At 41.7% G+C, this 19004-nt stretch overlaps 1 protein-coding gene across 6 annotated transcripts in view; it reads right to left on the bottom strand.

The window, feature by feature from the left end:
- The window catches only part of ERC1 (ELKS/RAB6-interacting/CAST family member 1), a 539472-nt gene that overhangs the window by 86375 nt on the left and 434093 nt on the right, over positions 1-19004 (bottom strand). For all 6 annotated transcript variants that reach the window (XM_062194621.1, XM_062194626.1, XM_062194624.1 and 3 more), the window contains one exon: positions 6622-6720. In XM_062194621.1, the coding sequence (XP_062050605.1) occupies positions 6622-6720 (99 nt within the window). The remainder of the gene's footprint in view (positions 1-6621; positions 6721-19004) is intronic.

Genomic DNA, 19004 nt, shown 5'->3' on the forward strand with positions numbered 1-19004 from the left:
TCAGCGCGGTGTGCAGGCCAACGGCAAAAAGGAAGACCTTTCTCTCTGTCTCTCTCTGACTGTCCACTCTGCCTGTAAAAAAAAAAAAAAAAAAAAAAAAGGAGGGCTGGCACTGTGGCATAGTGGGTAAAGCCACCACCTGAAATGCTGGCATTCCATGTGGATGCCAGTTCATGTCCAGCTGCTCCACTTCTGATTCAGCTCCCTATTAATAGCCTAGAAAAAGCAGTGGAAAATGGCCCAATGCTATCCACATGGGAGACCCAGATGAAGCTCCTGGCTTTTGCCTGGCCCAGTTCTGGCTGTTGCAGCCATCTGGGGAGTAACCAGTGGATGGAAGATCAATCTCTCTGTCTGTAACTCTGACTTTCAAGTAAATAAATCTTAAAAAGAAAAAAAAGTAAGAGGGGAAAAAAGAAATAAAAATGGAGGGCAGATGTGATGCAGCAGGTTAGGCCACCACTTTTGACACTAGCATCATATACTGGAGTGACAGGTTATGTCCCAGCTGCTCTGCTTCCGATCTAACTCCCTGCTAACGTGACTGGGAAAGCAGTAAATGACGATTCAAATAGTTGGGGTCCTGACACCCTTGTTGGAGATCCAGGCTCCTGGCTTCAGTCTGGTCCAGCCCTGACTGTTGTAGCCATGTGGGAGCGAACCAGTAGAAGATCTGGGAGTGAACCAGTAGAAGACGCGCTGTCTCTGTCTGTCTCTCTGTGTGTATATGTGTATGTCCTTCCCTCTCTGTTATACTGCCTTTCAAATATCTATATATCTACAGTTATAGATTAGAGAGATAGATAAATTAAACCTTGAGGAATGTAATAGCACACAGCATTAGGGCCAGAAAAATGATAGCTGATCTTAATACTGTGCCTGTTAGGGAAAACAACTTTACAGTCAAAATGTTGTGCTAGGGCTAGCATTGCGTATTAACCCACTGCGCCACAATGCCCCTCTGAATTATATTTAATTCCATTTTATTTAGCATGAAATTACAGGAACCAGACACTAGGACTTCATTATGATTTTCCTTTAAATCTGCAACATTTCTCTAAAGTTCTTTCATTTCTAGACACATTTTCTGTATCTTCATTCTAATCTTCCTTTCTATACTAATAATGCTGATATTAAAGCTAATAACAGGGGTAGGTAATTGGCCCAGCAGTTAAGACATTGATGCTAGCAGTTCAAGGCCTGGCTCTGTTCCCAATTCCAGCTTCCTGCCAATGAGCTCACTGGCAGGTAACAGGTGATGACTCAAGTAATAGGGTCCCTGCCACACACACCAGAGACCTGAATTGAATTAATCATTTTCTTCTCTGACTTTCATTAATTCAGAAGTACATGAATATATACCTAGGGCTTTCTGTACATGATATGGTACTTCAGAAAGTCTGTGGAAAATGGATTTAAAAGATAAATTTACTTTGGTGCAAAAATTTTTGAAATCTATATATTTAGGGTTTTCAAAGAGTTTGTGGAAAATGAGTATTATAAAAAAGAATTGTGCATTGGTTTTCAAAATTTTTGCACCAAAGTGTCTTTTAACAAATAAGTGTCTTTCCACAATCTTTTTTTTTTTAATTTATTTGACAGGTAGAATTATAGACAGTGAGAGAGAGAGACAGAGAGAAAGGTCTTCCTTCTGTTGGTTCACTCCCCAAATGGCCGCCATGGCCGGCACTGTGCTGATCTAAAGCCAGGAGCCAGGTGCTTCTTCCCGATCTCCTATGTGGGTGCAGGGGCCCAAGCACTTGGGCCATCCTCCACTGCCTTCCTGGGCCACAGTAGAGAGCTGGACGGAAGAGGAGCAACTGGGACTAGAACCCAGCATCCAAATGGGATGCCCGCGCCGCAGGTGGAGGATTAACCAAGTGAGCCACAGCACCGGCTCCTTCCACAAACTTTTAAAAGTACCTTTTCACTAAGCATATACAAAATGAAGTATATTGAAGTTCCTTCCCTCATGTGCCTGTGTATTCTTCTCACTCTGTAAATAAACCTTATCGTGTTAGAAAAAAAAAAAGGTTCCTGTCTCAAGGCTGGCACTATAGAGCAGCAGTTAAAGCCAGCATCCCATATGGGTGCCCAGTCAAGTCCCAGTTGCTCCACTTCTGATCCATGTCCCTGCTAATGGCCTAGGAAAAGCAGCAGAAGATGGCCCAAGTGTTTTGGCCCCTGCCACCCATGTGGGAGACCCAGATGAAGCTCCTGGCTTTGATCTGGCCCACCCCCTGCTGTTGAGGCCATCTGGGGATTGCCCTGCGGATGGAAGATCCCTCTCTGTAATTCTGACTTCCAAAATAATAAATAAATCTTAAGAAAAAAAAGTTCTTGTTCTCTTGGGGCCCGCATTCTACTTGTAAGGGAAGGAGGAGGAAGAGGAACAGAAACAGTTTAAAGTAAACAGGTACAGAGGGACATGGTTATTAACGTAGACAGGAAATCTTTGCCCTGCAATGCCTGTGGGGTTGCCTGAGACTGTCAGCTTTGCATCACTGTGTGAGGTTCTATGAGTCGGCAATAATTGCTATGCAGAATGTCTGTGTCTCTCAGAAATTCATGTTGAAAACCTAATGTCCAAAGTGATGGTGTTTGGAGATGGGGCCTCAGGAGATTCTATAGGCCATGAGGGTGAAGCCCTCATGATGGAATTAGTGCCTGTACAAGAAGAGACATGAGCTTGCTTTCTCTCTACTGGAGAGAGGCCGGTCATCTGCAGCCCAGGCAGAGGGCCCTCACGAACAACCTGACAATGCTGACATCCTGATCCCAGACTTCCAGCCTCCAGAACTGTGAGAAGTCAGTCTGCTGTTTCAGCCATTCAGTCTAGGATGTTTATAACAGAAGCCCAGGCAGACCAAGACAGCCACATGATAAGACTTGGTGGCACTCAGACCTAATACAATTTAAATACATTACCATATAGAAATTTATTTAACTGATTTACCATATAACTACTGATAAACCCATTTTTATAGATAAAGAAATAGAGGTTCTGGGAGCATGGGTGGGAGGGAGGGTTGGGGGAAGGAACATTATGTTCCTGAATCTGTACATAGGAAATACAGAAAATGTGTATAACTTGAATAAAATTTTAAAAAATAAATGAATTTAAAAAAAAAGAAACTGAGGTTCAGATAATTTAAGTTATTCTCCCAAGGGCGTAGAGCAGGTGTAGGAGTCTGGGTTCAAAACCACGTAGTACAGCTGCAGAATCCACTTGTCTCACAACTCATCTACCTCTCACGGCAACCTTCATCTTAAAGACCAAGAAATCAAAGCACAGAGAGTTTACATACCTTGTCCAAACCCACAACGAAGGATCCAAACACAGATCTTCTGTGCCCCAGTTGACACTCTTAACCATTATGTTTCATTATCACTTCTCACTTCTCATAAATGGCCTAACTCCAAAAGCCCATACTCGCACGATTCTCTCATCTGAGTACTATCTCTTAAGCCTCATACTTTGCCAGTATCTAGTGGTATCTTACCAGATATCTTAGATGTGAAACATGTTCTTAAGGAAACTATCAATTTCACAAATCTCAAAACCTGTTCTCTGTGGAATTAGCAAGGAAATAAGTGAAGGAAACTGGTAGCAAGTCAACATTTCTGCAGGGTTTTAGGGGTCACTCAAGCATTTCTTTAGGTAAAAATCCTTATGTCATAGCACATTTTAGAAGCTTGACACATTATATAACAGAAACTCCAGCTATGTCCAGGTAATTGTGGTTACAGTAAGCTCAATAGTAGAGTAATTGGAAAAATGAAAAATCAATAGCATTTGAGCTCCTGCTAGGAGTTATTCTATTATGATAAAAAGGAAAGGAAAATAGAGATTACAAGGACAAGTATATGTGATATTTGTTCATTTTTTCAGTCACCTGCTGATGTTACCCAGACTTGTTTCCAATTCTCTTGGTGTGCAGTATTCTAAGCCAATGATGAACTTCCGTTGATACTGCTCATTTCACCTTCCCCCACACATTTAGGATAATGACATTTGGAAAGCTTCCCATCCCACAGTGATGCCCCTTCATACAACTTACCTCTTCATCCTTCTCGGCTGTGTTCGACAGTAAGAAGTCTACACGTGTCCTCATCATTTTAAGCAGTTTAACACCAAGACACAGACATTTCTGAGAGAACTGACTCCACGAGAGTGAGATCACTAAAAGCAGGGCGGTGAATCCAGGGAGTGCAACGCCACCAGTACGTGTGAACTTATTAACCATAACAACTACTTCCTCCAAGTAAAGGGTTTCTTCAGTCAAACCTCAAGGGCATCAGACCAAAGGGAGATACTGCCACAGCTGGCCTGTACGTTCCAGCCCACTGGCCTGCACAGGAGACTCTAGACAGTGTCCTGGCAACTGCATAACACAGCAGCCGTCCATGAGAAGAGGCGGAAAGAATTCTTTAGACCACTTCTAAAGAAAAATTTCTCTTTACTTCCTTGTCCCTCTTTATTTTTAGGGATAGTTTGGGAGATATGTCAAAGCCCTAGGGGATGTCCTAGGTAGACATCCTTGGTACTGACCCTGGGAAAGCAGAACACTTCCTCAGAGAGAAACAAAGGGAGTTTTTTGTTCATAGTACATTTTTTTTTTTTTTAAACAGACCATGTATTTACAATTAATCAGCATACAAAGTACACCTTAACCCTAGGCTAACAGCAGAGTACTTGATCGGTTTCCTGCTGCCACCTTGATGTAAGGTTCTTCCAACCTTACCAGGACACTGTAAGGTCACCCCAGATGGGCCAATTTATCAACAACATCACAACGGGAGAAATGTAGTTACATGCCCTGGAAGTTCTCCCCAAAATGTACAAAAAGCAATTACAAAAGTGACTATTAACACACAAGGGAAAATAAGCAGCCCCAAATCCGAGCCCCACTATGTCAGAAGCACAGCAATGCACGCAGGAATAATGTGCAGATGAGAAAACAGCACGCCACGGGAATTCATGAATCACAGAGAACAAGACGTGAGAGTGATTGTGTAAAAGGACACATGGAAACAAACGACAATCATTTCTGTAGTGAAGGAAAGCCGTTTCTCACCGTTCTGAACAAAATGGCTGAACTAAGAGCATCTGAGTGGCTATGCCCATATACCCTCCTCCTCATCCTATGGGAGACGACAAAGGGAGCAATGCCCCAGAGCAGCATGGGAATGAAAAAGAGTTGGTTAGTACTGAAGACAAGGCCATTAGCATAATATAGCAGAAAAGATCTCTAAGTCTCCTTGTGTTAGATTCTAAAGCCCAACATTATCAACATGAGTAATTCGTGTCTCGCTACACTTCTCTTCCCCTCTTCCCAAGACATCATCTCTATTACCGGCTGGACCTGGGCCACACGATCAAGTCGGGGGCTTTTCTTTATGTTTCCCTCTTCTTTAATTTCCCATCTCTGTTTGTCTCACCCAGACTCCAAGCATCCAATTCCCTCTATGATTGAAACCTGTTTCAAGGAAAGGATCTAACATGTATCTTACAAATTCTGACCTACATTTAATTCCAGGTACCAGGAAGCAGGCAGAGAAAGCAAAGTGATTTCCTGGCAGGGAACTCCTGCTGACACCAGGCAGACAGCTCTCCATTTTGCCATATTTAAGACTAGTATCGTCCTTCCTCTAAAATAGAAGGTTTGCCTCAATTGGCTTTTAAATGTCATCAGACATTTAAAATGTGCATACACAGGGCTGTATCTTCTGAACCTTAGAAATAACAGCAATTTGGAATTCAATGCTACTTTCCTCTGTAGTACTTCTGCTGCTTCTCCTAAGACGATGACAGTTAGTAGACATGCCTAGGAGGAGAGCTTTCCTGGACGCTGCAGTCATATGGATGTAATTACTTGACTATTATTTTTCTCCCTTAGCTATATATTTTAAGACTGGGTGTGATGGAGATGTTGAAATCTGACTTTGGCAATGGGTTATGAGGTAATCTGTTCACCATTCTCCTTCATCTATCACTTTCAAGATCTTGGGAGACTTCCCTTCTTCCAAAAACTGGAATTGAATATGGTTCCCTTCAGACTCATCAATGTTGCTTTTGCAACAATGAGAAGTTGGAGGCAATAATTTTCCTGGAGAATGACATGCTGGAGGGATCCACAAAGAAATGGAGCAAAGAAACTAAGTTTCAGTCTTCACTGTAATGGGTGATTTGGAGAGATTTCATAATTTGCAATCAAATAGAAGGAACTTCTACAGTGAGCTGTACCTCACTGAGCTCTCAAGCAGCGAGTCCTGTTTTTCTAACAAGACACTGCTTATTGGACAAGAAAAGCAGGACAGATACAAGTTAGTATGTATCAATGAGGTTATTTTTTTCTCCCTCAACCCAATTCAAGGATTCTTTATTGTTTTCAAACCTTTCAAGAATCTGCTCTAAAAATATTCAGAATCTCCAACTTCCTATCCAGAAATTGAGTTTGCATTTTAAACAAAAAGAATCAAAGAGTTTTCAGGAACAGAATTAATGTTTTAGCTTTTATTTCTTCTAATTCATAAACCTAGAATTTGCAATACACTAGTCCAAAATACATCACAAAAAGAAGTTCACTGTTTTTATATGTCACTCAAGAGCAGTCTTACCTGGTCCGGGGAGGGTTTATGATTTGTTTGATTGGAATGGGAGGATTTGAAGTGGTCATCCTCATAGTTGTCGGCCATCAGCTTCATTCGATTTTGTGTCTATAAGGAAACAACGTATAAGGTTAAATTTAAGAAAAATTTTTTTGAGGCCAGCGCTGTGGCTCAACAGGCTAATCCTCTGCCTTGCGGCGCTGGCACACTGGGTTCTAGTCCCGGTCAGGGCGCCGGATTCTGTCCCGGTTGCCCCTCTTCCAGGCCAGCTTTCTGCTGTGGCCAGGGAGTGCAGTGGAGGATGGCCCAAGTCCTTGGGCCCTGCACCCCATGGGAGACCAGGAGAACCACCTGGCTCCTGCCATCGGATCGGCACGGTGCGCCGGCCGCAGCGCGCCGGCCGCGGCGGCCATTGGAGGGTGAACCAACGGCAAAGGAAGACCTTTCTCTCTGTCTCTCTCACTGTCCACTCTGCCTGTGAAAAATAAAAAAAAGAAAAATTTCTTTGAGCCACCATGAAGTAAAAAGTTCTATAAGAATTTTATAAGAAAGGATACAACTAATGCTGTCTACAGGAAATAAGTTAAACCTAGAATATCTGGGTACATTGGGAAGAGTTCAGGCATCTTTATGGACTGAACTGTGTCAGGTGCACTTGCCCCCATACTCCCAGAAATTCATAATCCCGACGTCATGGTATCTGGAGACAGAGTTTATAAGAAGTAATTAGGGTCTAATGAAATTGTAAGGGTGGAGACCTAATAGGACTGTGTCCTTGTTAGAACAGGGAGAGAGAAACCTTCATTTCTCTGCCACTTGCTGGCACAGTGAGAAGGCAGCATCTGCAGTCTGGAAGACAGCGTTACCAGGAACGGACTTGGCCTGTACCTGGGTCTTGGACTTCCCAGCCTCCAGAATGGTGAGAAAACAAATTTTCTAAGTCACTCAGTCTGTGGCATTTTGTTATGGCAGCCTGAGCTGACTAAGCAGGCACTACATTGGTTCATGAACTTTTTGAGAAGAAGCAATATTCCCAAATCAAGCACTTTCAGTGCTTATTTTTGTATTTAAAAAAGAAGACTGGGAGCCAGTGCTGTGGTGCTGCAGGTTAGAGCCGTGGCTTACAGCGCCAGCATCCTGTATGGGCTCTGGGTTGAGTCCTGGCTGCTCCACTTCAAATCCAGCTCCCTGGTGATGTGTCTGGGAAAGCAGTGGATGATGGTCCAAGTCCTTGGGTCCCTGCACCTGCACCCACGTGGGAGACTGGGAAGAAGCTCCTGGCTCCTGGCTTCGGATAAGTCTTTGTGACCATTTGGGGAGTGAACCAGCAGATGGAAGATCTCTTTCTGTCTCTCTCTCTAACTCTGCCTTTCAAATAAATACATCTTTCATAAAATAAAGACTGGATTACACTATGTAGAGGGAGGGCTCTGTGGCACTTCATGTTATGATGGATAAGAACCTCTTCCCATGTTACTGTTTTAAGAACCTAGTCATTGTTTTAAACAACCGTTTTGATTTTTTGGTGTAGGTCATATAAGGTACAGACTATAAATACTGAAGGTAGACAGCTTTCGTTTGTAAGTGAAGTGATTGTACATCTAGAAAATCAAAGGAGTCAACTGAAAAACTATTATACCTTATTAGAGTTCAGTAAGGTGATCAGATAGAAGCTACATGTATAACATTCAAAAGTCTTCTGTACACCATCAATAAACAGTTCAGGTTTTGAAAATAAGTCCAAAATTCTGAAGTCCTTCTTCTCAACCCTAAGACAGAGGATGATTTTTCCCATTGCCTGTTCTCCACAATTATAAAACTGGAGGATCAGAATGGGGATTCTGTGTTATAGGTCAGTTTAAGTTCTGAATAAACAAATAATATATTGAACATTTTAAAGAATTCACTCTGCAGCAGAGTAATTCAGAAAATGCACCAAATGAAGCAGCAGTATATTCACAATGATAAAATACTGTAAGACCTGAAGTTTTCATGGGGCTGGTGTTGTGGTGGCACAGGTAAAGCCGCTGTTGCTTTCTCATATGGGCACTGGTGGGATTTGTGTCCTCGCTACTGCACTTCTGATGCAGCTCTCTGCTATGGCCTGGGAAAGCAGCAGCAGAATAGCCCAAGTGCTTGGGCCCCTGCACCCACGTGGGAGCCCTGAAAGAAGCTTCTTGCTCCTGGCTTTGGTCTGGCCCAGTCCTAGGTGTTACAGCCATTTGTGGAGTTAACCATTGGAGGGAAGATCTTTCTCTTTGAGTCTCTCCCTCTCTCTCTCTCTGTAACTGTACCTACCTTCCTTCCTTCCTTCCTTCCTTTCTTTTTGTATGGTTTATTTATTTGAAAGAATTATACAGAGAGAGGAGACACACACACACACACAGAGAGAGAAAGAGAGAGAGAGAGAGAGAGAGAGAGGTCTTCCATCTGATGGTTCACTTCCCAATTGGTCACAATGGCCGGAGCTGCGCCGATCTGAAGCCAGGAGCCAGGAGCTTCTTCCCGGTTTCCCACGCAGGTCCTTGGGCCATCCTCTACTGCTTTCCCAGGTCAAAACAGAGAGCTGGATTGGAAGCAAAGCAGCTGGATCTTGAACTGGTGCCCATAAGGGATGCTGGTGCTTTGGGCCAAGGGCATTATTTCACTGCGCCACAGCGCCGGCCCCATAACTGTACCTTTCAAATAAATAAATCTTTAAAAAAAAAAGCTTAAAGTTTTAAACATTTAAAAATGTGGCAATATTGTATGACTGTTGATAGTTTTAAAAATAATCTTTCAAATAAAAAAAAAGAAATAGAAAAGAAAAATCATCTGTAATCCCTCTAATCAGTGATAACCACTGCTAACATGACTGGTGTATCCAGTCTTTTCCCCTGAGGCATGCTATTCTGATTTATTCTGCTTCTTCTCTATTCCTAATATACTATGCTGTTTAAAAAACTCTATCTTTGATGTCTGGTGGAATATGCTGTCTTTTCTCCCCACACATTCTGCTTTGTCAAAATTTGATAGCTATCATCAGTGTATTTTCTTTTTCCAAAAAAAAAAAAAAAAAGATTTATTTATTTATTTGAAAGGCAGAGTTACAGAGAGGCAGAGACAGAGAGGTCTTCCATCTGCTGGTTCACTCCCCAAATGGCACACAACAGCTGGAGCTGCGCTGATCCAAAGCCAGGAGCCAGGAGTTTCCTCCGAATCTCCCAAGCTGGTGCAGGAGCTCAAGGACTTGGGCCATCTTCTACTGCTTTCTCAGGCCATAACAGAGAGCTGGATCAGCCAGGACTCACACCGGTGCCCATATGGGATGCCAGCACTGCAGGCAGCAGCTTTTACCTACTGTGCCACAGGGTTGGCCGCATTATATATTTTTTTTCTAGATGAATTAAATGCATTTGTCTTGCTCCATAAGCAACTTCTCAAAGACACGCAAGGGCCTCAGCAGCAGATGGCCCAGGTGCTAACTGTAGTTTTATCTCTGACCAGCTACCAGCTAACTTTGGATAAAACTACTCCAATGTCCTGGGTTGCAGTTTTCTCATATTTAAAACAGACTCACAACAATTTCTCCCCCAGAAGCCTGCTGTCAGGATTAACTAACTGAATTAATATGAAAGAAGTGCTGAGAAAGGTACCTGGCATAAAATCAATACCTAATAAATTTTAGCTACCATCATCATGATCATTTTTTCATATCATTAAATATTACTCTAAAATATAATTTTAAAATGTATTTATTTGAGATGCAGAGAGACAGAGACCAGGCAGATGCAGGTGTCCCAACTGCTGTCTTAACTGCTAGGTCAAATGCCCACCCCTGAAATCTAATGTGAATTGGCAGCACAGTGCTCAACTGAATGTTATGTTAAATGAGCCCCATATTATGGTCCATGTAAGTTCTTTATATTTTCATCTAATAATACATGCATATTTGAAAGCCAAATTATCTCTCCTGTATACAATGGTAAAGAAAACACATTTCAATAAATTATTTATGATATCAAATTTCTCTCTTGTGGGATGACCCCCTGTGATCTTTGCAATGGACCTGTCTGTGTCCCCTCAAAATTAATTTACTACACACTACCCCCAATGTAGTGGTATTAATTCGATTCAGGAGATGACTTAGGTCAGGAGGTCCTGCCATCACGAATGGGGTTAGTGCTTTTATAAAGGAGGCCTGAGAGAGCTTGCTCACCCCTTCTGCCAAAAGAGGATACAGCAAGAAGACACCATCTACGATGTGCAGAAGGAACCTCTCCAGTCTAATACCTTGATCATGAATTTCCCAGTCTTCAGAACTGTGAGCACTACACTTCTATCTATTTATAAATTACCCAGTGTGGTATTTTGTTAGAGCAGCCCGAATGGATGAAAATGATCTTGAAAATAAATAGGGTAATTGTTCTTATGTCTTATGTCACAATAAACAGAAAGTCTTTTGCAAAGCAGCTTTTGGGGAAAGGGGTAAGGACAGAGGGAAGGACAGAGGGACACCCAGAATGTGAGCAAAACACCAATACACCATTTACTTGGTCAAGCAACTTTCCACATGGACTTTAATAGAGATGCGGGTGAAAGTATATACAGCTAGTTATTTTTTAGAATATGAGACACTTAATCTTTAATACCTGCTATTAAGCAACAGTTTCAAAACTTAAAAAGAACTCTCAATAAAGCACACACAAATCCATTTTCAAGGCAGAATGTATTTCAAGTACTTCTTACGAATGAAGAATGAGTAGCTAAGCCTGCCTGAAGGAACTGATCCCAGCAGAAAGATAAGACCAATGATTACTTGTTTGATTCATGTAAGTCAATGAAGAAACAGTCCTAAGAACATCTCCATTTCTACAGGACGTGAAGATGATCAGAGTTTAGTGTTCCTAGGTCTTTTATGCAGAAGCTCAGTGTGACATCTGTTCCTTGCAAACTCACGATGTTGAGCACTAAATATGTGACAGCTCAGGGAGCATGAGATGTTATACAGATCACATAAATGTGTTCTGCAGGAGCTATTTGATGATGCTCTTCTCAAGATAAGACCAAAAAGCACCAAGAGTAAGTCCTTCATAGTTTACTGACATGAAAAGTGCTTTACATCCAAATGTTTTCATTCTTGATCCGTGCCATGTGCATGTGCAATCAGCTGAAATCCTCTAGTCCCAGTGACTTACAGAATAAGATTCCCCAAAGAAGCAAAAAGAGAAGAAAGGGAGAAAGAAGGAGGAAATTTGCTGAGCTACGCTTATTTAGAGCTACAAATGCCCATCTCTGTATCCAGGCATATGCTTCCTCACACAGGAAAGGAGCTCATTTTTTTTGTTTTGTTAATCTTTCCTTCTAAGACTGAAACGTCAATGCTCAAAGTGTTACAGAATCTGTATTTCACAACCCCCTAAGCTAAGAAACAGGATAGGCTAGTTACCCAATCCCAGGTATTGAATCCAAAGTTTGAACTCCAGTCAGATTTACACTCTAATTATTGGTAAAGCTGTGAGAGTTATGGTTGCAGGCGCTGTTTATTAGACTAAAAAAGACTAATTAATCCTTCAGTAGAGACCTGAAGGGATAGAAGACTAAATCAGTGTTACAATTACTATACTTGTGACAAACAGAAATATGATAGAGGCAGCTGGGGAGTCTCCTGATACAAAGTTGTTCTTCCAACTGTTCTATTTCCTTTACCTTGTTTCTTCTTGTCCGAGTCACATAAAGGACAGCATATGTCAAATGTGTCTCCTTGCAGAGAGTAATGTGGGTGCCCCTTTGCTTCTCATCACAGGCAACTCTCCACTAGGCATTTATTATCTCCATGGACAGTCATTAGTCAACAAGTCACTCAATCTCAAAATCTCTAAAGTATTCTTGACCTCTTATTTTCTACTGATGTAGACACGAAGTCCTATTTATTCTGTTTCCAAATGTTTCCCCTGGAATTATCTATACCCTTTCACCCATGTCATCACTGATATATCATTTTATTGCTTTTCTATATTCTTTTTAAAAAATATTTATTTTATTTATTTGAAAGGCAGAGTTGGAGAGAAAGAGAAAGAGAAAGAGAGAGAGAGAAATATTACCAATCTGCTGGTTCACTCAATAAATGGCCACAACGAAGCCAGGAGATTGGATGCAGGGGCCCAAGATTTGAGTTCTCTTCCACTGCTTTCCAGGATGCATTAGCAGACAGCTGGATCAGAAGTGGAGCAGTTGGGACTCAAACCAGAACCATATGGGATGCTGACACTGCAGGCGGCAGCTTAAGTCATTATGCCACAACATTGGCCCCTGCTTTTCTAGATTCTTGCCACAGTTATTATTGTGCAATAAAAATCTGATCCTAACACTGTTGCCGAGTAAGAGCAAATCTGTCCTCCTATAATGGGCAATTGCCAGAGCGCAAGCTCCACAGCCAGCATGAAGCCCTTCACTATGGAGCCACATTTCTTCTCCAAGCTCATTTGCTCAAAATCTTTTTCTTGATGTACTGAGATCTTTCTATTATTCTCCTTCACTCTGAATACAAATATTAAACCACCTTTAAATTCTTGAAATAAACTCTAGCTAGCAATGGTGTAATACTTTTATACACTGTTGAATTTGCTAATATTTAAAATTTTCAGGGGCCAGCACTGTGGCACAGTGGGTTAACACCCTGGCCTGATGTGCCGGCATCCCATATGGGTGCCAGTTCTAGTCCCAGCTGCTCCTCTTCTGATCAGCTCTCTGCTATGGCCTGGGAAAGCAGCAGAACATAGCCCAAGTCCTTGGGCCCCTGCACCCACATGGGAGACCCGGAAGAAGCTCCAGTCTCCTGGCTTCAGGATCAGCACAGTGCTGGCCGTTGCAGCCAATTGGGGAGTGAACCAGCAGATAGAAGACCTCTCTCTCTCTCTCTCTCTCTCTGCCTCTCCTCTCTCTCTGTGTAACTCTGACTTTCAAATAAATAAATAAATCTTTAAAAAAATAAAATAAAATTTTTGTACCTAAGATCACAGGCAATAATTTGTGTGTCTTGCCTCTAGTTTTGGCATCAAAGTTATGCTAAACTCATCAAATGAGACAGAGAATTTTCTCTATTGTATCTTCTGGAACATTTGTTATAAAAGAAGGAAGAATTTACTAGATGTTCAGTGGAACTTATTTCTAAAAACGACCAGGCTTTGTTTTTTATCAGTAGGAAAATATTAAACTCATTTAATCTGTTGTTTTCAGGGACTACTCAGGTTTGGCAAGTAACACACTGGCATGAAGCTCTTCATATTTTCCTCGAACTTTTAAATTTTAAATTTTAAAACTTTTGTAGCTGTAGAGCTGGAGATGCATTTTTCTTTACTTTCCTGAATGCTGTTTACCCAAACCTGGTTTCCTTTCTCTTGAACAATCTGTCCCACCATCGTTCACTTTAAATAAAATCACTAAATCACATTTTCAAAGTTTTTTTCAACCACCAGCTTTTAGTTTTATTAATTTTCTCTACAGCTTCTTTGTTTCTGTTTAATTAATTTCTGCTTTATTTCCATTCTTCTTTTGTCTGTGTGTGGTGTCACTCATGTTCTTCTTTCTAATTTCTGGTGTCAAATGCTTAGCCCATTAATTTTTTGGAAAGCTTTTATTTAATAAATATAAATTTCATAGGTACAGCTTTTTGGTAATTTTTAAGCTTATGTATGTACCTAGGAGTATAAATTTTCTTGTTAAGAACTGCTCTAGCAACACCGCAACATGTTTACTTATTTTAAATATTTATTTATTTGACAGGCAGAGTGATAGGGAAAGAGGAAGAAAGGGAAGAAGAGAGAGGCAAGAAGAGAAAGAGATCTTTCACCCACTGGTTCACTCTTCCAAATGCTTGCAGTAGCTAAGGCTGGGCCAGGCCTAAACGAGGAACCTGGAGTTCCATCGGGGTCTCCCACACTGGTGGCAGGGGTCCAAGTACTTGGCCCATTATGCGCTGTTTTCCCAGGTACAGTAGCAGGGAGCTAGACAGGAAGCGGAGCAACCGGGACTTGAACTGGTATTTCCAGTGTGGGATGTTTATGTTGCACCAAAACTGCTTAAACTGCTGCACCAAAACGCTGGCCACCAAAATTTTAATATATAGTGTGTGATATTATGGTATGTACATTTTGGTTTCATCGACAGTTCTTGGCTCATAACTTCCTTCCAAAGCAGGATGCAGAAAGTTTGATCTTCCCTCTGCCTTGCACTTGACCATAAAGAAATTCTCTAACTACCTTACCTGATAGCTGATGAGAAGACCCTGTCCCACACCATCAGGAAGGAATGCTTAAGAATCTGACCAGACAGGCCTTGCTAGGTTTCCCTGACCAGTCTATTACCATTAGGTCATGTCTTTTTTGTCCAATCACATTTCAACAAAGTTGTGCATGCTTCAATCAGGCCTATACAATGGGGACAAAGTCTGGAGAGGGGACAGAGTCTGCAGAGTTTCTGGATAGCTGAATATTTGGAGGTCCCTGGAGGATGGCATGGAAGCTCTGTGACGCTCCCCAACCTCGCCCTCTACATGTGCAGCGCGTGAACATTTCCCATTCTCGGTCTATTTTCCATGTCTCTTAATTTCTCTTCATATTTTCTATCCTGTTCTATCTCTACTGCATTTTGGGTAATTTCTTTTTTATTTTTTATTTTCTTTTCCATTTTTGACAGGCAGAGTGGACAGTGAGAGAGAGACAGAGAGAAAGGTCTTCCTTTGTCGTTGGTTCACCCTCCAATGGCCACTGCGGCTGGCGTGCTGTGGCCGGCGCACCACGCTGACCCGAAGCCAGGAGCCAGGTGCTTATCCTGGTCTCCCATGGGGTACAGGGCCCAAGCACTTGGGCCATCCTCCACTGCACTCCCAGGCCACAGCAGAGAGCTGGCCTGGAAGAGGGGCAACCGGGACAGAATCCGGCGCCCCGGCCAGGACTAGAACCTGGTGTGCCGGCGCCACAAGGCAGAGGATTAGCCTGTTGAGCCACGGCACCGGCCCACATTTTGGGTAATTTCTGCAGTGCTATTACCTTCCTGCTCCCTAATTCTCTTTTCACATGTGTTAACTAACTCATTACATTTTTAACTGAATAACCAGATCATTTGGCAAACCTACATGTACATTCCTAGTCAGCATGGCCTGAATGCTTACGATGTGTCAAGCCTTATTCTAAGAACTGTAGATAATTATTTTCATCCTCATAGCAACAGTATGAAGTAAGTACAACTTTCATCTAGTTTTATGGACCTTCCAGAATACAGATATGATATTCACATGATGAATAAGTCACAGGGCTAGAATCCTAACATAAACAGTCCAGCTTCAGAGCCTTTTTTAAATTAAAAAGTTATCTTTTACATTAAGAATTTTCAAATGTATACAATGGAAAAGAGTAGAAGGCACTGCCATTCATCCTTGTCCAGGTTAAAAAACCATCACTATATTCTCCACTTGTTTCTTTACTCTCCCTTCTGTTTATTTGCTAGAGTATTTTCTTCTTAACATCATTATAGAGACACACGCAGTTCTAAGAAACAAGAACAACCAAAACAATCTTGAATGAGAAGCAAAAAGCTGGAAGATTCATTCTTCCTTATTTCAAAACCTGCTACAAAGCTATAATGATTAAGACTGTGGTAATGGGGGCCGGCGCCGTGGCTCACTTGGCTAATCCTCTACCTGTGGCACCGGCATCCCACATGGGTGCCAGGCTCTAGTCCCAGTTGCTCCTCTTCCAGGCCAGCTCTCTGCTGTGGCCCAGGAAGGCAGTGGAGGATGTCCCAAGTGCTTGGGCTCCTGTACCCGCATGGGAGACCAGGAGGAAGCACCTGACTCCTGGCTTTAGATCGGTGCAGGGCTGGCCATCGTGGCCATTTGGGGAGTGAACCAATGGAAGGAAGACCTTTCTCTCTGTCTCTCTCTCTCTCTCACTGTCTAAAACTCTGTCAAGTTAAAAAAAAAATTAAAAAAAAAAAGACTATGGTATTAGCATAAGAATAGATCAAGGCATAAACAGATCAACAGAATAAACTTTAACTTTTATAGTAACTTAGAATCTAAAACAAATTTTACCTGTTTAGTAACTGCTTTTCAACAAGGGTACCAAGGCAATTCAATAAGGAAAGAATACTCTTTTCTGAAAATGTTGTTGGGACAAACGGACAGTTGCATGCAAAAAACATGTTGTTGGATCTCTATCTCACAAAGTATACATATAAATGAATGAACTCAAAATGGATCAACAGACCTAAGTATAAGTATTGAACTACAGAATACTTAGAACAAAACACAGGAGCAGATCTTAAGTTACGCAATCATTTCTGAGATATGGCATCAAAGAGTACAAGTAGTAAAAGAAAAAAACAAACTGAACTATGCTAAAATGTATAAAAATTTAAGCTGTAACCAACACCATCAAAAAAAGTTCAAAGACAAACACAGAATGGGAGGAATATTTACAAATCACATATATCTCTAAAATGACCTGTATCCAGAACTCTTAAACTCAAAAATAAAAAGATAAACATTCGAATTAAGAAAATATGAAGGTACTTCAAAAAGTTAATGGAAAACAAAATTAAAATATTTGTACTAAAATAACTTCTTAATTCCATTTTCTATGAACTTTTTTTCACTTTTCAAAGTTTATTTAAATTCTGCTTAATGCTGGAGCTGGCACTGTGGTGTACCAGGTAAAGATGCTGCCTATAGTGCCAGCATCCAACGTGGGTGCAGGTTTGAGACCCGGCTGCTCCACTTTTGATCCAGCTCTCTGCTATGGCCCTGGGAAAGCAGCAGAAGACAGCTCAACTCCTTGGGCCCCTGCACACATGTGGGAGACCCAGAGGAAGCCCCTGGCTCCTGGCTTCGAATCCACACAGCTCAGGCTGTTGCAGCCAATTGAGAGTGAACCAGCATATGGAAGATCGATCTCTCTCTCTCTCTCTCTCTCTCTCTGCCTCTCCTCCCTCTGTGTAACTCTTTCAAATAAATAAATAAATCTTTAAAAATAATAATATATTTCCTCGCTCCCTTCTTCCTTTTAAAAAAACTTTTGAGATTAACACATTGTAATTTACATCATAGTCAAAGGCTTAATGTTCCACTAAAGAGTTCAACAAAGAAAAAGTTCATCAGGCATATAGGTAAGGGTATAAATAATACTCAAATGAAAATATGATCATTTCACAAGAAATTTTCAAATAATCACATCCATGAACTTTTTGAAGTATCCCTCTGTGTGTGAATACACATCCCCCTGGCCACTTCTTATGAACACAGTTTCATCTTAATAAAATAGCAGTATTAGATGGGAAGAGTTAAATAAGTGATTTCAGTAAATAAATGAGAAAGGAATAATCATCCTGTGTGGTTTTTCTTTTTTCTTTTTTAATTTGACAGGTGGAGTTATAGACAGTGAGAGAGAGAGAGACAAAGGTCTTCCCTCCGCTGGTTCACTCTTCAAATGGCCGCATGGCTGGCACTACACTGATCTGAAGCCAGGAGCCAGGTGCTTCTCCGTGGTCTCCCCTGCGGATGCAGGGGCCCAAACACTTGGGCCATCCTCCACTGCCTTCCCGGGCCACAGCAGAGAGCTGGACTGGAAGAGGAGCAACCAGGACTAGAACCCAGTGGTTCTGCGGTGCCGCAGGCAGAGGATTAACCAAGTGAGCCACAGCGCCAGCCCCTGTGCGGTTTTTCTAGGACACCACAGGCTCAGGTCTTTTTGATAGGATCTCCTACTTTAAAAATGCACAACTAGGTGAGGACTTCAAGAGGGGATTAGGTGAGGAGGGTCCTCTCCTTGTGAAAAGGATTAAGGTTATGGTAATGCAGGCTTCCTGCTGCCTTAGGTTTGCTGGTCCTTTGCCCATGGCTATGTTGGCACAGCAATCCTCCCCTGCAGAGGAAGCTGGGAGCAGCCTCACAGACACTGAACTTACCATGGCCTCCGTTTTGGCTTCCTAGCCTTCAAAACTGTGAGAAAATAAATTTGTTTGTAAACTACGCAGTCTATGGAGCATTCTGCTATAGCTGCATAAATAAACTAAGACATTGAGCTGATCTTATTGTCACATAGCTATCACTCCTTGAGGCTGTTCATAAGAGCTAGGAAATACTTTTCTTATTGTTTCAAAGAGGGAGAAGACTATGAGGTAATGATAATATATATTTTTTATTTTATTTTTATTTTTATTTTTTTAACTTTTATTTAATGAATATAAATTTCCAAAGTATAGCTTATGGGTTACAATGGCTTCCCCCCTCCCACAACCTCCCTCCCGCCCGCAACCCTCCCCTTTCCCGCTCTCTCTCCCCCTCCATTCATGTAAAGATTCATTTTCAATTCTCTTTGTATACAGAAGATCAGTTTAGTATATATTAGGTAAAG

The sequence above is a fragment of the Lepus europaeus genome, chromosome 6 (assembly GCF_033115175.1).
Source record: "Lepus europaeus isolate LE1 chromosome 6, mLepTim1.pri, whole genome shotgun sequence".
Taxonomy (NCBI): Eukaryota; Metazoa; Chordata; class Mammalia; order Lagomorpha; family Leporidae; genus Lepus; species Lepus europaeus.